Here is a 19,080-nt window from a genome sequence, read left to right as displayed (position 1 = left end):
ACGACTACCCTGCTCCTGCCCGCGCCCTGGACCGTATGAGGAATACCCGTTGTGCACCGAACCGTGGAAGTGAACCCCGACCATCCCTCTGGAAAGCGGACAGTGTATTGTTGAGTGTCTATCCTACCTCTATCCACTCTCTATCTTCAGTAAAAACCTCACTTGCACCATTTATCTACCGACTGGTTGTGTTTATTGGTCCGTGTTGTCGTGAAACCCCCTTGCCACCCCGGGGGCTGTCACAATTTGGTGGAGAATGTGGGCACAGTCCGGTTCTGGCAACACTGACCGATAGACCGACCAACCCAGTAAGCATGGCCACCCCGGTGCCATTTCAAGAGCTGCTAGCGGGGCTAATCGCTAGCAACCAGGAAACCCAAAAACGCCACGAACAAGCCATGCAAGTACAAATGCAAATCCTCCAAGCACAGCAGCAACAACAATACCAACAGCAAGTACACATGGAGCAGTATATGGCGGTACAAACCGAACGCGCGGAGGCGATGCAAAGCGACATCAAGGGCATGTTACAGACACAACAGGAGCAACGTACCGTGGAGAAAGCCAACCCAGCGCGCTTCCTTCTCAAGCAGACGGCAGCTGACGATGTGGAAATATTTTTTCAGATATTCCAGACAACGGCACTCCGGGAAAAATGGCCAGAAGAGCACTGGGCTGAGTTGATAGCCCCCTTTTTGATCAACGAAACGCAAGTAACGTATCAGGACTTAGAGCGCGCTGGAAAAGTTGACTTCCGGGTGTTGAAAGCGGAAGCGTTACAGCGATGCGGGGTCACGCTGGTACTAAAGGCACAACGATTTCATGAATGGACATATGACACCTCCCTTTCTCCGCGAGCCCAGATGCATGAGATCAAGAGGATTACGACGGCCTGGCTGCACGCAGAGCCCACCGAGGTGTCGCCCACCGATCGTGTCGTCATGGACAAATTCCTCAGATCCCTCCCGTATGAGGCGAAAAAATTGGCCGGCCAGAGAAACCCCCGCACCCTCGAGGAACTGGTAGAGATCATGGAGGGTTACCACGCAGCACAAGCGTTAGTGCGTGGGGGAAGAAACCCGAAAGTGGAGGGGTCCACCCGCAAAGAAAAGATGAGAACGGAGGAAACTACCTATGTGTCTCCCTCCTTTCCCCCAGGCTTTCCCCGACGTCGGCCGGCGGGTGGACCGGAAGAGAGGAGGTGCTACCACTGCGGCGAGATCGGGCACATCGCATGGGAATGTCCTCACCGCCAGGACGCACCCATGACCACGGCCAGTGAGGGGAGTCGCCCATGCGGACTGATTACCGGATGCTGGGCCACTCACGAGGACCTCATGCCCCTCACCCCGGTCAAAGTAAACGGCCGCGACGCCTCCGCGATGGTGGATTCCGGGAGCGCGATTACCTTGGTGAGACCTACGTTTGCTCAGTACCCGCTCCTAACCGGCACCCGAGCGGTCACGTGCATCCATGGGGAGACCCGCGAATACCCCACCACCGCCCTCGAAATATACACGACGAGGGGTAGATACGTCGGCACTGCAGGAGTAGTGGAAGGACTCCCCGTAGAGGTGCTGGTCGGCCGAGACCTGCCCGTGTTCCAGGAGCTGTGGCGCAGCCTGGTGGTGAAACCAGGTACGACCCCTCACCGAAAGTCCAAGAAGAAAGCCATCTGTGGGCTGGGGGAGGAGATCTCCACCGATCCCCTATCGGAAGGAGTCGCCAGTGCCGTGGCCCGGGCGTTGGTGGAGGCCACCCAACCCAACCCCGAGGACGTATATGCCACAGCCGTCGAGAACGACGGACCCTCCAGCCCCAGTGAGCCCGAAGGAGAGGCGCCACCCATCCCCGAGGAGGCAGATACCCCCTCCCTCGAAGAAGAGGAGCTGGCCGGGCTGTTCCCCCAGGACCCGGAGGAGCCCATCTTACCCGGGCCCCTCACAGGGAGGTTTGGGACGGCCCAGTTGGAGGACCCCAACCTAGCCCACGCCCTTCGGCAGGTGGCCGCCGTAGACGGACGACCACTGGACGGGGTAAGAGACCTCCCTCCCACACATTTCTCCATTTATAACGGGCTCCTCTACCAGGTAGTAATAAAGGACGGGGCCCCCCTCAGGTTGTTACTGGTACCACGTCCTTTCATACCCTCTGTCCTCCAGTTAGCCCACTCCCATATCTTAGGTGCCCATCTAGGAGTGGAGAAAACCCTGGAAAGGGTGAGGGCCAGGTTCCACTGGCCCGGAATAAAAAAAGCCGTGGAGGATTACTGCCGGAGCTGCCCCGAATGTCAACAAGTGGCCCCACAACCCCATCACAGAAACCCGCTGGTGCCCCTGCCGATCATCACCGTCCCCTTCAGCAGGATCGGGATGGACCTAGTGGGGCCCCTACCCAAGACCAACCGGGGACACAGGTACATCCTGGTGATAGTGGATTACGCCACCCGGTATCCCGAAGCCATTCCCCTACGCTCTATGGCCACCAAGGGCATTGCAAGGGAGCTGGTGATGTTGTTTTCCAGGGTCGGAATACCGGAGGAGATTCTCACCGACCAAGGAACCCCGTTCATGTCTAGGATCATGAAGGATCTGTGTGGCATGCTGAAGGTGACCCAACTGAGGACGTCGGTGTATCACCCCCAAACGGACGGACTAGTAGAACGATTCAACCAGACACTGAAGAAAATGTTGAAAAAAACCATGGACCAGGACGGGAAGAATTGGGACCAACTGCTACCCTTCCTGATGTTCTCCATCAGAGAGGTGCCCCAGGCATCTACCGGATTCTCGCCCTTCGAGCTCCTGTACGGTCGACGACCCCGGGGGCTACTCGACCTGGCCAAAGAAGCCTGGGAACACCAACCCTCCCCCTACCGCACCATGGTGGACCACGTCGAGGAGATGAGGGTGAGGATGGCATCCCTCTGGCCCATCGTCCGAGAACACATGGCCGAGGCACAGGCGGCCCAAGCCCGCGTGTACAACCGGGGAACCCAACCCCGAGTGTTTAACCCAGGGGATCGGGTGTTGGTCCTGGTACCCACGGCGGAATGTAAGTTTCTAGCCCGATGGAGGGGGCCGTATGAAGTAATGGAGAAAGTGGGGCCGGTAAACTACCGAGTCCGGCAACCAGGTCGGAGGCACCCGACGAAGGTTTATCATGTGAACCTGCTCAAGAAATGGGTGCGTAGGGATGCCATGCTCTGTTTCTCTCTCTCTACCCTCCCAGGAAAAACGGAGCCAGTCGAGGTACCCGTGGGAGAAGAGTTGACCCCCCGGCAGAAGCAGGACGTCCGGGAAATGGTGGATCGGTTCCGGGACGTGTTCTCCCCGGACCCCGGATACACCACACTGGTGCAACACCGGATAATCACCGAGCCCGGGAAGAAGGTGAAGCTAAGGCCGTACCGCATCCCCGAAGCCCGCCGGGGGGCGATAGAGAGGGAGGTACAGAGTATGCTGGAGGCCGACATCATCGAACCCTCGACGAGCGAGTGGTGCAGCCCTATAGTGTTGGTTCCGAAACCCGATGGCTCGGTCAGGTTCTGCAATGACTTTAGGCAGCTCAACGCCATCTCAAAATTCGATGCCTACCCGATGCCCCGGGTGGACGAGATGATAGAGCGCATCGGGAGGGCCAGATACATCACCACCCTCGACTTGACTAAAGGCTACTGGCAAGTGGCAGTAGCCCCCGAAGACAGGGAAAAAACGGCCTTCACTACGCCCATGGGACTGTACCACTATAAGAGGCTGCCGTTCGGTCTCCACGGAGCCCCCCCCACGTACCAGAGACTGATGGACCAGGTACTACGTCCCCATCGAGAATACGCGGCAGCCTATCTGGACGACATCGTCGTGCACGGGGAGGAATGGGGGGCTCACCTCCAAAGACTGGAAGCCGTCCTGAAAGCTCTGCGAGGGGCGGGGCTGACAGCCAACCCCAAGAAATGTCGCCTCGGCCTCCGGGAAGCTGACTACCTGGGGTACACCATCGGCCGCGGCTGCGTCAAGCCCCAGGTAGGGAAAGTCGAGGCGATCCGGGAATGGCCCCGCCCCCGCACAAAGAAACAGGTACGAGCATTCATTGGGCTAGCTAGCTACTATCGACGGTTTGTTCCCCAGTTCTCTGCTCTTGCAGCACCCCTGACGGACCTAACAAAAAACCGGCTGCCAGATCGGATCGTATGGACGGCAGAGACCGAGGACGCCTTCGAGAAGCTGAAGGAAGTACTCTGTTCTGAACCAGTGCTGGTGACCCCGGACTTTACGCAACCATTGGTGGTACAGACAGATGCCTCCGAGACCGGGGTGGGTGCCGTCCTGTCCCAGCTGAGGGATGGAGAGGAGCACCCGATCACATACGTAAGCAGAAAATTATTACCGAGAGAAACGAGATACGCCACGGTCGAGAAGGAGTGTTTGGCCATCAAATGGGCTCTGGGGGAGTTGAAATATTATCTGCTGGGACGACACTTTACCCTGGTCACGGACCACGCCCCCCTGGTATGGATGTCCCGTTCAAAAGACAATAACGCCCGGGTCACACGCTGGTTTTTATCCCTTCAACCATATGCTTTCTCTGTTGTCCACAGATCCGGGGCCGCTCATGGAAACGCGGACGCCCTGTCTAGACGGGACGCCCTAGGTTCCTGGAGCAGTCCTCCCCCCAGGTCGGATTTAAGGGGGGGGGTATGTGGCAGCCGGAGGGGCAACCTCAGAGGAGAAGTGGTAGAGGGACGATATTGCCGGACATGGAGGCGGAGCCCCATGTCAGGGAGTGGAAAAGAGCGCCAAACCACCATCAGCCCAAACAAGCAACACCTGAGGAGGAGAGCCGAGGGAGCGACCACACCCTATCGGAGGAGGAGGAGGGGACTATAAAAGGGCCCCGGACACAGGAAACTAGGAGAGAGTAGGAGTGGAAAGAGACGGAGACACAGCAAACGCATTGGAGACAACTGGCTTACCCCTTGATCACCCTGGAACGTCTGACTACCCGCCCGGCTCCCGACCCCTGCCTGTACGACTACCCTGCTCCTGCCCGCGCCCTGGACCGTATGAGGAATACCCGTTGTGCACCGAACCGTGGAAGTGAACCCCGACCATCCCTCTGGAAAGCGGACAGTGTATTGTTGAGTGTCTATCCTACCTCTATCCACTCTCTATCTTCAGTAAAAACCTCACTTGCACCATTTATCTACCGACTGGTTGTGTTTATTGGTCCGTGTTGTCGTGAAACCCCCTTGCCACCCCGGGGGCTGTCACACCACGCAGAAACAAACACAAACGCACATCGAGATTCATAAAGAAACAGCTTTTGCAGTTTGCTGAAACAGATTATAACGTCCCATGTTTACACGGAGCAGCAAAGGAACCAGACGATCAGCTGGATAAAGGTTCTGCTGCTGGCTCGGTCTACTTGAAAGGATTGCCCTCCAGACATATTCTGAGATATACAAAAAGTTATATTCTTTGAATAATATTTATGTCTGATAGGGGGCTCCTACATTGTTTTCCCTTATTTGATAAAGCAATTTAAAAAAGTTCATTCATTTAATTCCACTTCCAAAAAGAACAAAAAATGTTGATTTTCTGGTTAGCTTAGTGTTCTACACAGGCGATACATCTGTGCTGGCGCTGGATGGATGAAAACCTTAACACATCTGGAATTGTAGAGAGATACATGGACACATCTGGAGTTCTGTAGAAACACATAATACATCGAGAATTATATAGAGATACATAGACACATCTGGATTTCAAAAGAGATACTGAGACACATCTGGAGTTCTTAAAAAGTAAAATAAACATCTGGAATCATTAAGATATATGTAGACACATCTGGAGTTATTGAGTCAGGTAGACACATCTGGATTTCTTTAGAACCACATATACACATCTGGAGTTCTTTAGAAATGCATATACACATTTAGAGACCTTTAGAAATAGACATCTGTAGTTCTTTAGAGATACATTTATACATCTGGAGTTCTTTAGAGATATGTATACTCATCTGGAGTTCTTTAGAAATATGTATACACATCCAGAGTTCTTTAGAAATACATATACGCAGCTGGAGTTCTTTAGCGATACATATACACATGTGTAGTTTACATATACACATCTGGAGTTCTTTCGAAATACATATACGCAGCTGGAGTTCTTCAGAAATACATATTCACATCTGTAGTTTACATATACACATCTGGAGTTCTTTCGAAATACATATACGCAGCTGGAGTTCTTTAGAAATACATATTCACATCTGTAGTTTACATATACACATCTGGAGTTCTAAAGAGATACATACACATCTGGAATTCTCAAGCGATACATATAAACATCTGGAATTCTAAAGAGATACATATACACATCTGTATATATTTCCATAGACATATGTAGACACATCTCTAGAAACATTTAGAAACATGTAAAATCATTAAACGCTTCTATAGAAATGGAGTATGTGCACACGTGGAGTTCCGTAAACATACAGATATAATATGTATACATATATCCAGAGATATACAGTCTCACATGGAGTTCTGCAGAGATACAGTCTCACATGGAGTTGTAGTGTGACAGTCAGGAGTTGATAAGCTGAGACCCTGAGGGCTGAGACAGAAACTAAACCCATTATTGTTCTGACAAGGTCATCAACAGTGACACACACACACTCACACTCACTGTCTGTCTTGTCATGCCGGGACAAGCTGAATTCTCTGTCACTTTATGGTGGCAGGCTGCAGGAGAGTTTTTTACGAGAGCTTTAAAAAGCGTCTTGTTAACGGTGGGATCCTCGTTAATATACTGCCTCGTCCCTCGCCCTGCCGCCCACACACTGCAGAGACAGAACTGATCCTCAACCAACCGCCACGCCGCCATTTAATCAAGGACTGGAAGACCGCAGAGAGGGAGAAGGAGGGAGACGGGGGGAGATAGGGGGGAGGTGGGATAAGAGCAATATGAAAGGATGGAGGGAGAGAGAAAAGAGGTAGCGAGGAAGTGTGGAGCATAAGTAATGGAAGAAGAAGGAAGGGAATGAAAGACAGGGAGTGATAGAAGGAGAGGATGGGATTGGGGTAGGAGCAGGAAAAGAGAGAGGTATGCAGGACGGGAGGGAGGGAAAAAGAAAAGACGGAGTGCAGAAAAATTTGGAAATGATGAAGAAAAGCGAGCAGACAAAGGAGGGATGGAAAGAAAAAGGAAATAAGGGATGGAGGGAGGAGAGAGTGGAGGGAGGAGTGCCGTCCTCATCAGTATTCTGTCCTGACCAGAGCTTTATTGTGATGCTGGACGACCAGTTTAACTACGACATCGCCTGCTGCAGCTCGCCCCGCAGCTCCGAACACCTCTTTCATCAATCTCTCCCTCTCTCTCTCTCTATGTTGGCCTGCAGCTGTACATCTCTCTTCAGCAGCAGCACATTAGATGTCAGTGTTGATTTTCTCAGTGGTCTCGTTTAGACTGCAGACACAACAGGACGAGCCTCCTTCATCTCCCAGGACCGATGTCGCCTTCACCTGAACTCACACAGAGAGTCAAGAGCTTGACTTTCGCGCTGTATAAATCGAGAAATCGGAGTAAAACGTCGAGACCATGTTGCGCTGCATTGGGCCACACTCCCTACCCCTCTACATCCAACCCCCGCTCGGACCACGCCCATCTTTAAACTCGACCTTCATTTAATCTCAACACATATGTGAAGTTTCATGACGGCATCTTTGCAAAGTCCAAAGTGCCAGTAAACGCTTCTATTTTCACACGAGTTATGTTAGAAACGGCGCTTTTTACGGCATAAAATTGAGAATTGCACAGAGAATGATATCGTGAAAATAGAAGGAGGGGCTCATTACCATAAGAAAAAACGCTGTAAAAAGGCGTTTTTGACTGTTTTTATACGCTGTAAAAAGCAGCGTTCTAAAGTCCCTAAGAAGAGCGACGTTCTTAATAGAGCCGTTTAAAGGCACTTTACATAATCAAGTGCTGTTGGACGACTCCGGTGTAAGGCTTTTCAGTGGGATTTTAATGCCGGAAACCATAACTCAAGAGTCATTGAACAATACTTATTAGTATTTTGACATGAAATATACGTGGCTTTCACTTCATTTACTGTGTTTGTCACATAGAGATCGTGTCCCTCTCCTGGCCCTTGTAAAAACGACTCATCGACTGCCTCTGTCCCACCATGATAACAAAGCTGAAGCAGGAAGTCGGTCTGTAAACTGTAATGTTCTGCGTGGTTTAGTCTGACTGCTCATGTTTCTTACTTTACTGATGTCACCAGCTTTTAACGTGGCTCTGTAGCTACAGCTATGTAGAAAGATGACGTCCCCATTATTAGTCTGGCCCTGATTGTCATCAATGAGCTGGACCTGTTTGAACAAATCCAATATCAGCAAGACGTCTTTAACCAGCCGAGTCTTTGACTCCAGGTCGGGCCTTTTTAACGGTAAACTAGTCTGTTGGTTACTACATGGATTAACCAGAAGAACTACTGGTCAGTGCTTCGGTTGAGTTTGAACCCACGTGGTAACCAAAAGAGAGCCCATTTGTACCTGCAGCACCACTTTGGCCTGCCAAAAGTCTGGATAGTGTAGGACTGTAGGAGGATCTGAGGGCTGATGTTGAAGCCTAAAGAAGCTGAGCAATTATCTGCAGAGTTGTTCCATTTACACTCCTACAATCTGTGTGTGTGTAGGTGTGTGTGTGTGGTGTGTGTGCGAGTGTGTGTGAGTGTTGCACTGAGATAAAAATAGATTTCAGAAATATTCAGAAAAGAGTTAAAGACGGACAGGCAGGGATCAGCTCCTGGTCTCTTTTTTAAAACTGGAGCATCATTAAAAAAAGAAGAAAAGAGTTCCAGATGTATTTCTATTATTTTTTACTTCATATTTTACATTTTATTATTCATTTTTAGTTTTAATTATAATATTATAATACTAGCAAGCATATATTTTGAATTCTTTTTTTATTTCAGCCTTTTTTTTCTACAAGCGGTAAAGCATTCAGTAACAAGCCTCACAGAGATCTTCCAGCATTAAAAATCATCACCTCCAGCTTCCCTGCAGGCTTTTCTTACTCTAAATATCACGAGTCGGTTGAAATTCATGACAGTGACTTTGCAGTTCAACTGGTGTGTGTTTATATCTTTACCTCTCCTCATTCCAGCTCTCTAGCGTCTGTTTCCTGTCCTGCTGCCTTCAAGTGCTCCTTTAGCCTCAAGTTCCTGATTTAGAAGTCACGTTTATGAACCCCATGAGGTGTTTAGGTGCTGCGAGTCGGAAACCGTAATTTATTTCAAATTGTATCGCTTTTTTAAATTGATTCACATTAGAGTTAAACTGCATGTCCGAGTACTCGGTAATTCGATTCACAAAGGTTTTGTAAGATGATATGCTCACATTTACGGTATTTCTAAAGGTACGTGAAGGCAGCATCTGTATTCTGATTGGTTGGAGACACAGATCCACACAGTGTCAGTGTAGCTCAAATTGTGGTGGTTTTATTTTTCTAGTATTCAAGTATTTTTTTAACCCAAAATGTAGAGTAAGCGATAGTTGATTTCACATGTGAAACACATTACACATGTGATTCACATACCTGTTGACGGGCTCTGCTCGACTTGACGAGCAATAATAATTGAACTAAAAAACGTCCAGGTTTCTGACACTTTCAGGTGTTGTGTTCCAGCTCGTTACAGTGTTTCGTCCTTTGCCCCTCTGTGGATCTGAGGCTCCACTTCCTGTTTAAAGTAACGCCTTTCACTTTCTTACCCTTTGTCTTTTTCTCTCCTCCTCCCTCTCCTGTTTTTCACTTCCTTAACCATCCACTCCTCATTTCCTTCTTCCCTCCTCTCAAACCAACATGGCTGCTTGCTGAATTCCAAACTTGCATGTCATCGCTTGTATTTATTATGTTGTTGTTTTGTTTTTTATCATCTGTGTGTATATGGACACATAACAAACCTATATTAATCTGAATATATACTTGTGTCACACTCGTTTGCATATATAAATATTCATTATCACACATTCATTACACTGAATGATTTCATTAATTATCCCCAAACAACCTGGTTATTGTTAACACCCCCACCCCCACCCCCACCCCAGACCCCATAGACCCATCTGAGGATGACCTCTTCCACCTCTTTGATAAATACCCCACTCCCATGCCAGACACCAGCACTCCCATGATCCCCCCTGTCGGGGTCCAAGCCGTGGCTCTGTCCTCGGACTCGGTCCGCGTCTCCTGGGCCGACAACTCCATGACCAAAAACCAGAAGGCGTCTGAAGTCCGGTACTACTCCGTCAAGTGGAAGACCAGCTACTCCACCAGTGGAAAGTACAAGGTGAACACAGACAGTCAATCCATGATGTTAATGTGCAGCTCTACATCACTTCTGAGTTTAGTAGAATCTCCTCCTAAGATGTGGACATGACTTGGGGATGAGATGGACTTGAGTCATGGATCTGGTGACTTTAGACTGGACTTGACAAAACCCCAAAAGACTTGACAAAAGACTTGAGGAAAACCGTTGATTTGGGACTTGACTGAACTTAGCCTTTTGACTTGGACTTACTAAATATTCTCAAGCCTACTTCCTGCCTCAACTTAAGACTTGCCTTGAGATTTGACCTTGGACTTACCTGTCTTGACTTGAGAATGGACTTTGAACTTACCATCATTACTTGAGACTTGAAGTGGGACTAACTTATCTTGACTTGAGACTTGAAGTGGGACTAACTTGTCTTGACTTGAGACTTGAAGTGGGACTAACTTGTCTTGACTTGAGACTTGAAGTGGGACTTACCTGTCTTGACTTGTGACTTGAAGTGGGACTTAAGTGTCTTGACTTGAGACTTGAAGTGGGACTAACTTGTCTTGACTTGAGACTTGAAGTGGGACTAACTTGTCTTGACTTGAGACTTGAAGTGGGACTTACCTGTCTTGACTTGTGACTTGAAGTGGGACTTAAGTGTCTTGACTTGAGACTTGAAGTGGGACTAACTTGTCTTGACTTGAGACTTGAAGTGGGACTTACTTGTCTTGACTTGAGACTTGAAGTGGGACTAACTTGTCTTGACTTGTGACTTGAAGTGGGACTTAAGTGTCTTGACTTGAGACTTGAAGTGGGACTAACTTGTCTTGACTTGTGACTTGAAGTGAGACTTAAGTGTCTTGACTTGAGACTTGAAGTGGGACTTACTTGTCTTGACTTGTGACTTGAAGTGAGACTTAAGTGTCTTGACTTGTGACTTGAAGTGGGACTTACCTGTCTTGACTTGTGACTTGAAGTGGAACTTACCTGTCTTGACTTGTGACTTGAAGTGGGACTTACCTGTCTCTACTTGAGACTTGACTTGGAACATACCTGTCTTGACTCAAGGCTGGACTTAGGACTTACCTGTCATGATTTGAGACTGAACTTGGAACTCAGCTGTCTCTACTTGATAACCTGTAAAATAATGACTTGTTAGGGATTTATCAATTGGACTTGTCATTACTGGACCTTTGCCATTACCTGTCAGATAAAAGTTGTTTTGAATTATATGTAGTTTTAGGCCTGGAATTGATTTGGGACTTTTTTTAACTTGTGACTTGACTCGGCCCTCATAAGATGTGAGAACAAGTCCCACCTCTGCTCTCTTACAAGCTCAATCCTTTTTTTTCATCTGCAACGGAATGAATAAGATGTTGCGTACATGTGTATTATGCCTCCTTATCCAAGTACACCTTATTAATACTCCTTCTGAACAAGAAGCGTTATCACAGCAAATGATTATCATCTGAGGGATAAAATGTCAAACCTGCCACCTCCAGCGCTGCCTGAACTCAATTAAAGCAGGTGCCCTCTCCCTTGCAGCTATATAACAAGTGGCTCTCCAGAAAGACTAAGTAGAGCACAGCTAGTGTAAACCTGTATCACGGAGTTTCACACCAGAGTTACAGCCATCTGAGCATGAAACAGACTGGAGTAAAACTGTGCACTGTGTTTGTTTGTTTTATGTCCGTTTCAGAAGGTTTTATTGATCAAGACATCTCTTAGGAAATGATCCTCAGCTGACAGAAACAGATTGGCTGCACGGTACTGAAACAAAACCTGGAGTTATTTGGATTTGTTCTGAAAGCAAGACAACATTCTCCTGTTCACCTGCTGAGACTTCTTTTCTTCACTGAACTTGTGGAAAACTTCAAAAACACTGTAAATAGGAAATCTATACAAGGGCAGAAAGAGTGCAAACTGGAAAGAGTGCATGCTGGGGTGTTTTAATGTCTTAGATAGAAATAATGTTGAAAGTACAAACACAAGGACAGACTGTCTCCACAACAGACATGAAATAAGATGCTCGGAGGAGGAACACACTCTCAACTTTTTATGAGTGGCATTATTCAACTCATTATGTCTTGGATACATCTTTCTTAAAGACAGCATATCTCTATGGTTTCTTCTATATATTAAATTGTAACAGTAGCTTTCATCATTTGTCATGACAAAGAATCTTTTATTTTCCTTTTGTGTATTTTTTGTTTGTTGTTGAGCCTTGTCAAGGGAGAATCTATATCTATTTGTCTGTCTGTCTGTCTGTCTCCATTTCTATTCTAAAACCATCTGAATTCTACAACTCTATTGTCTGTCCAGTCTGCAGACACCACGGCTCTCAGCCACACCGTCACCAGCCTCAAACCAAACACCATGTACGAGTTTGCTGTCATGGTAACCAAAGGCCGCAAGTCCAGCACTTGGAGTATGACGGCGCACGCCACGACGTACGAAGCAGGTAGGTCTCTAAGACGCACGCTTGTGTTTCTACACATCCCTAAAGCCTAACCCTGAGGCATAATATTATTCAACCAATTGTTTTTGAGAAGATTTTTTTATCATTGGAGGAGTTTTATATTAAATGCTACTTGTACTTGTCCACTACAAACTACATCCATGGGATGTATTCCGACCATATCTTTACCGAAATTTAATTCTAACCTTCTTCAAAACCCAAGTCTTAACCCTTAAACATCCATTGGGGTGCTTTGTCATTTCACCATATGGTGTTCCCTTCAGTTGTCACATATTGTCATTCACGACTCCAGTCCGTTTTTAGGGTGTGCCGGCAGAGATCTTAAGGTGTTGAACGGTTTGTGGAAGATCCTGAGAACCACTGAGAGTCTTCTGATGAGTTCCATTGATTTATACAACTGAGCATTCTCCATAGCAACTGAGCAACCTCCATATGCTGAGGTAGACATTTAGGAAACATCAAGGAAATAGAAATATGTTGCATCTTTTTATACAGTTTCATATTTGGAGTTACAGGTTCTGTTCTTTGACAAAGTTCTCAAGAATGTGAGCAGCAACAAGAGCTCTGCTGTAGAACCAGTCCACCCTAACATACCGTGTAATGGTACAGAATCGCAGATCGAAATATACATGAACCTTAAACCTCAGTTAAATTAATGATACCAAAGTTTAGCACATAAGGAAGAGTTTGGGGTGGTGGAGAGAGCTTCAGCAGCAAATCGCCTTGGCATCAACATATCAGCAGAGCAATACTAAGAGATGTCAGGTTGTAATGGCCACGCTATACAACAATATGATTGGACATCTCGATAATGATCATTTCTTTTTAGGTGAATCAATTTCCCATTCAGAATATTTGAATATCCATACATCTATCCATCCGTCATCTTCTGCTTATCCGGGGCCGGTCTCGGGGGCAGGAGGCTCAGGAGGGTATTCCAGATGTCCCTATCCCCAGCAACGTTTTCCAGCTCTACCTAGTGGACCCAGAGGCATTCCCAGGCCAGACGATATCTAAGTTGTGGGTCTACCCTGGGGCCTCTAATTGAACTTGCCCAGAAAACCTTTAAAGGGGGTCGTCGGAGAGGCATCCTGATATGATGCCCGAACCCCCTCAGCTGGCCCCTTTCGACGCAGAGAAGCAGCGGCTCTCCTCCTTGATGTCTGAGCTCCTCACCCTTTCTCTAAGGCTGAGCCCGGCAACCCAATGAAGGAAGCCCATAGGGGTCGGAACGTAGATGGACAGGACACTTGAATGGCTCTTGTTTTAATCATTAGGGCCAAACCCAGAGTTATTTTCTTCATGTGAATGAGCTAAAGACTGGCTGGGAGGCGAGGTTTAAGGAAATGCTAGTGCACATGCCCTTTGGGCCCATGGATGTGAAAGATTCCTGTTATTTATTACTAGGCAGTCAACCAGGCGGCAAACATCTGGTTCTGCTGATTGAAACCAATGGAGAAGTGTCTTAAAACTTGCATTATCTCTACTGACCACCAGGGGGCGACTCCTTAGGTTGCAAAAAGAAGTCTATGAGAAATTGACCCTACTTCTTACTTGATTATTACCTCAATAATCATTATACACATGAGTTTATGGTCTCAATCTCTAGTTTCAAGTCTTCTTCAATACAGCATGATGTTCATTTCGTAAATGATGGTCCATTTAGAGTGAAATAGAATCCACAGTCATTTACTGAGGAATACTCCTCCGCATTCCGTTCGCTGGTTGATAAAAAAGCCAAGATGGGATAGCCAAATCTCCGAACTCTAAGCTTTAAAACATCAGTCCACAAACCAATGGGTGACGTCACGATGACTATGTCCACTTCTTATATACAGTCTATGCAGTCGAGTCATTTGGCTTCATGCACCATTGAGCAGCTACCATAAGAATGAATCAGACCCCGCCTCCAACGCTGTAGCCAGTTATTTTTATAAATCCATGGAACAAACACTGAATGAACTCCATTGAATGAACCTTGAGTTAAGTTTTGTTGTTGTCAAACTTCTGTTTACAAAGTCAAGAAGGAACTTTTACAACTCTAATAAGTAGGTGTTTCTTTTTTCAGTTGTGCTGAAATGTTCCCCCGTCACTTTCTCTTCACTGCCATGCAAAACACTCACACAGACAGCTCCGTCTTCCTCTGGAGGATTTGTTGAAAGTCATTCTGGGAACAACAGGGATACACTCAAAGAGGGCAGGTTTTGGGAAACAAGGGTTCACCAAAACAATATGGGGGTGGAAGCTTCTTGTTTTCTTTTCCCTCCTGAACAGAGATTACTTCTAACACGGGGTTTAACAATGCACAGAAATCTTGTTTTGGTTCAGTGAGGTGTAATGCAGAAACTCCACTCCCCCCCCCCCCCCCCCCCACACACACACACACACAACAACCCTCTGCAACAATGAAACCCAACCACAGACCGAAATCAAAATGTCAAGGTATCCCTTTCAGGATGTTTACAATCATGTTTGTCGGATTTGTCACCCAATTAAGCGTGAACGGCATTACCACCACCGGCTCCCCGGGGCCTGCTGGAATACATTGACATTCAGAGCGAGCAGACGGACTGAGCCCTCTCAGTCCCTGCAGTCATCCACCATCTCTGGACACTCTGACCACTCTGCCTTGAATCCAAATGATTTGAATCCAAATGATTTTGCTGATCCTCTGATCTGTCTCAAGCTTTCACTTCTTGTACATTTAGAAATGTACTATATACATATTATACAGATTGTCATGCAATTTTCATGCCTCCCACACTTAGATGCCCTCCTTGGATGGTGTCCATTCTATTCCCATATTTCTATCCGTACAATAAGTGAAGCATTTGTCCTGATATACTCATATAGCCGCAAGTGGGCTTTGTCACCTTCTTTGGGCATTTGAGGCTTGTTTTCTCTTGGGAGAAAAGTCTCAAAATAGAAGCGAAACGATAAGTAGTTCTGCTGCAATTATGGTGTGGTCCACCTTCAGGATATGTCTGTGACTGGAAAACATTCCATTAACATCCTCCTTTCAAAATACACCTGCGATAACATTGAACCCATTCGATTGTTCCTTGACTGTAACCAGTGGCTGTTAATGGAGAAAGTTTAGATAGAGGGCCTTTATTCCCATCATAGCTCTTACAACCTGTCAAATCACCCTGTGAGGGTGGTGAAGGCTTTTTTTTGGTGCTAACAGTCATTTTGGGAGATGTACACTAACGGTGTTGGAACTGATTGGTGGTTCAATTGAATCCAAACTGTGTTTTTCAGTTGAAATTATTATTTTGGTAGTAGTCTTACTCACTGGATGTAGACTGTGGGTATACATTTGCCATTGGCCATGTGTAACATGCAACATTCTCCTTCCCTTTTGCTATCTGTGCTATATATTTTTGCAAGGGCACCACCGCTGCATCCTGGTCTTAGTGCTGCTGTCACGACCTGGCTCTGACAGCCATGACCTAACCAGGGAGACGCAGACAGTTTACCAAAAGCAAAGAGTTTTACTAGACATAAAACAAGACGTCTAACGGTGGTTGGAACGAGCCGTCCTCGTTCCTCCACGGGGTGATAGGAGAGCGCCTCTGGTTGCCAGGAAGGCGGAGCCTTATAGTGGGAGCGCACCGGGCCCAGGTGTCTCCACTTATTACCACCTCTGGTACCTGCTGGCTTAAAGGAACATACAAGTAACCCAGATAGGGAACCGTCACAGCTGCCCAAGACACTTGTGATTGGTATAAAGAAATAAAAACAACCCAGGCTGTTTTATTGTTGATGCAGATCGGGCTGAGTAGTCCACCACTCAGTAGCATTGACTGTAAACTGTAGAGAAGTGTAATTATTTCAGTTTTTAACACTGGAAACAATACTTTCTCTCCAGCAGCTATGTGCAGACCAGGTGTATTGTCCCGAGGGCCTCCCTCTGTATTTATTGAGAAGTACAGGTTGTCACCGTCGCTAACAGGCTCAGCAGGAACTTGTGATTTCCCGCAGCGCATCATGTCAGATTCAACAAGGTTTCATTAGCCAGTGCTGGGAATGTGAGCTTTGAGGGCCTGCCCCGGTGTGAAACCTAACAACATGCTTTTAATCACATCTATGACTCCGCGGTGACAGTCGTGGTTGCGAAGCCGAGTGGTTGACATTTTCACAACAGGAGCGATACAATTCAGGAGAGTGACGGAAGTTACCCTCGGCACACTTTTCTCTCAAGTTCAAACAGAGCAGATTGCTGCAATACAAGAAAGTCACACCAAAGCCACGGAACAACTGAACCGTAGAGATTGTTGTCAGGTGGGTGAAGAACGACGACACACCTTTCGTTTCAGTCGTCTTTTGACAAGGAGCAAAGATACACTGACCGGATAGTCAACTCTGTAAAAAAATAAAATAGCAATGACTCCGGTCTCTGGTAGGGTCGGTCGGTCGGTCGGTCAGACCACTTCTCAATGATTATTGGATGGATTGCCATGAATCCTACTGACTTTGGTGATTCCCTGACTTTTCTATGGGCTTCACTTTTGTGGTTTGGAGGGAAACATCTCTACAACTAGATTGATTGCCATGAAGCTTGATAGAGACATTAATGTCCCCTTCAGGAGAAAATTGCAACAACTTGCATGACTTTTCACCCAGCGCCAACATCAGGCGCTTTGTTTAAAACCAAATACCTGCAAAGCTAATGACATGACCATCCACCTCAGCTGTAGTTTGTGTTCCTGCTAATTGGCAAATTATAGCATGTTCACATTGTTGCTGTGAGCATGGTAAAGTTGGGCTATGAATAATTACAGTCTCACAGTGCTGCTCTGTAGTCTCTTAGCCTTGTTTGAACTTCGGAGGTTAGCTGTGTCCCCCTGCCTCCAATCTTAAGGCAGAGCTAAACGAACAGTCTCCTGGCTAATGCTTCATACTTAATAGACAGGTATCGATTCTGATATCGATCGTCTCATCTTGTCTCTGCAAGCAAGGAAATTACAGCATTTCCCAGAAATGTGGAACAAGTCCTTTAATCGCATTAGCTGCATTTTAATAAAACTGTAAAGGTGCAGATAAGCAGGGTTACCCTGAGTCCCACTGACATTAGAGCGACTTCAGCTTCTGTATTGTGACGTATTCTCCAGTGAAACAGATTATTTGAGCGGTGTACAGTTACAAGAGAAATTTAAATCACTCCTTCGCATTTGATTGGACCGCTAAAAAGTGGGCGGGCTTATGTAGCACAATACAGAGCTGGTCTGATGGCTCCACACACACACCTCCATAGTCACTACAAGTTGCAGATTGATGGATGGATGGATGGATGTCATGATATGGTTGGTTAGAATTGGTTAGTACTCGCTTACGTAAGCACAGGAAGAAGAGATGATTGGATTTTCATATAATAACACCTTGGTTAACTGATATTTAGAAACTGAAGCTAACCACAGCATTAACTCATCCTTCCACTGCTGACGCTTATTTTTTTTCCTCCTTTTCCTGACCCTCCATAACTGACAGCTCCTAGCTCCACCCCCAAAGATTTGACAGTGATCAGTCGCGAGGGACGGCCCCGCGCCATTTTAATCAGCTGGCAACCGCCGATGGAGGCCAACGGCCGAATCACAGGTGAGGGTTCGCACAGCAAACACCACAGGTACAGTCCTATCACAGCGCACACACACTATCCATCAGAGGTAATAGTTATTTTTAATTTTAATTAACCTGGTGATTATTGATTTAAAAAACAGATTAATCATTGTAATCTGTAAAATATCTAAAAATTATCTTTTTAAAATATCAAAGATATTGAGAATTCAGTTGTTGCTCTTCGTGCACACACACACACACACACGCGCACGTACTTTCCTCCATTGTTCTCTCTCTCCTCTGGGCGATCGACCTGACTGTAAACCCGTCTGTTTTAACGAGCTCTGCTGCTCCTGCAGTGTCCCGGAGGACGAATCAAACGCTCCCTGCAGGGATAACAGTACAAAACAACGCCAAACACACACACACACACACACACACACACACACACACACACACACACACACACACACACATACAGATCAGATATTTTTAGATCTTAAACATATTCCTTTGTCAAATGTCCCACCCTGCATCTAAATATTAGTATGTTCTTATCCTGTAACAAACATTCTGCATATAAACATGTTCAAATATTAAGTCTTCTGGGTGAATTAACAAATAAATAGATAAAATAAAATAAAATATTAAAATGGAAATATGAGATGTCTTTGGTCCCAAATTCAACACGTCAAATCTTTTAATCTTTCAAT

At 46.7% G+C, this 19,080-nt stretch overlaps 1 protein-coding gene across 1 annotated transcript in view; it reads left to right on the top strand.

Annotated features, from left to right (window-relative positions):
• Positions 1–19,080, top strand: part of dcc (DCC netrin 1 receptor) — a gene marked incomplete at both ends in the record, with an annotated part of 265,559 nt that overhangs the window by 195,768 nt on the left and 50,711 nt on the right. Inside the window, 3 exons of the mRNA XM_079290162.1 lie at positions 10,121–10,359; positions 12,652–12,790; positions 18,299–18,406. Coding sequence (XP_079146288.1) covers positions 10,121–10,359; positions 12,652–12,790; positions 18,299–18,406 — 486 coding nt within the window. The remainder of the gene's footprint in view (positions 1–10,120; positions 10,360–12,651; positions 12,791–18,298; positions 18,407–19,080) is intronic.

This window comes from Melanostigma gelatinosum, assembly GCF_949748355.1.
Source record: "Melanostigma gelatinosum genome assembly, chromosome: 18".
Taxonomy (NCBI): Eukaryota; Metazoa; Chordata; class Actinopteri; order Perciformes; family Zoarcidae; genus Melanostigma; species Melanostigma gelatinosum.
The sequence above is the reverse complement of the archived record's forward strand: the minus strand, read 5'-3'. Positions and strand labels throughout refer to the sequence as shown.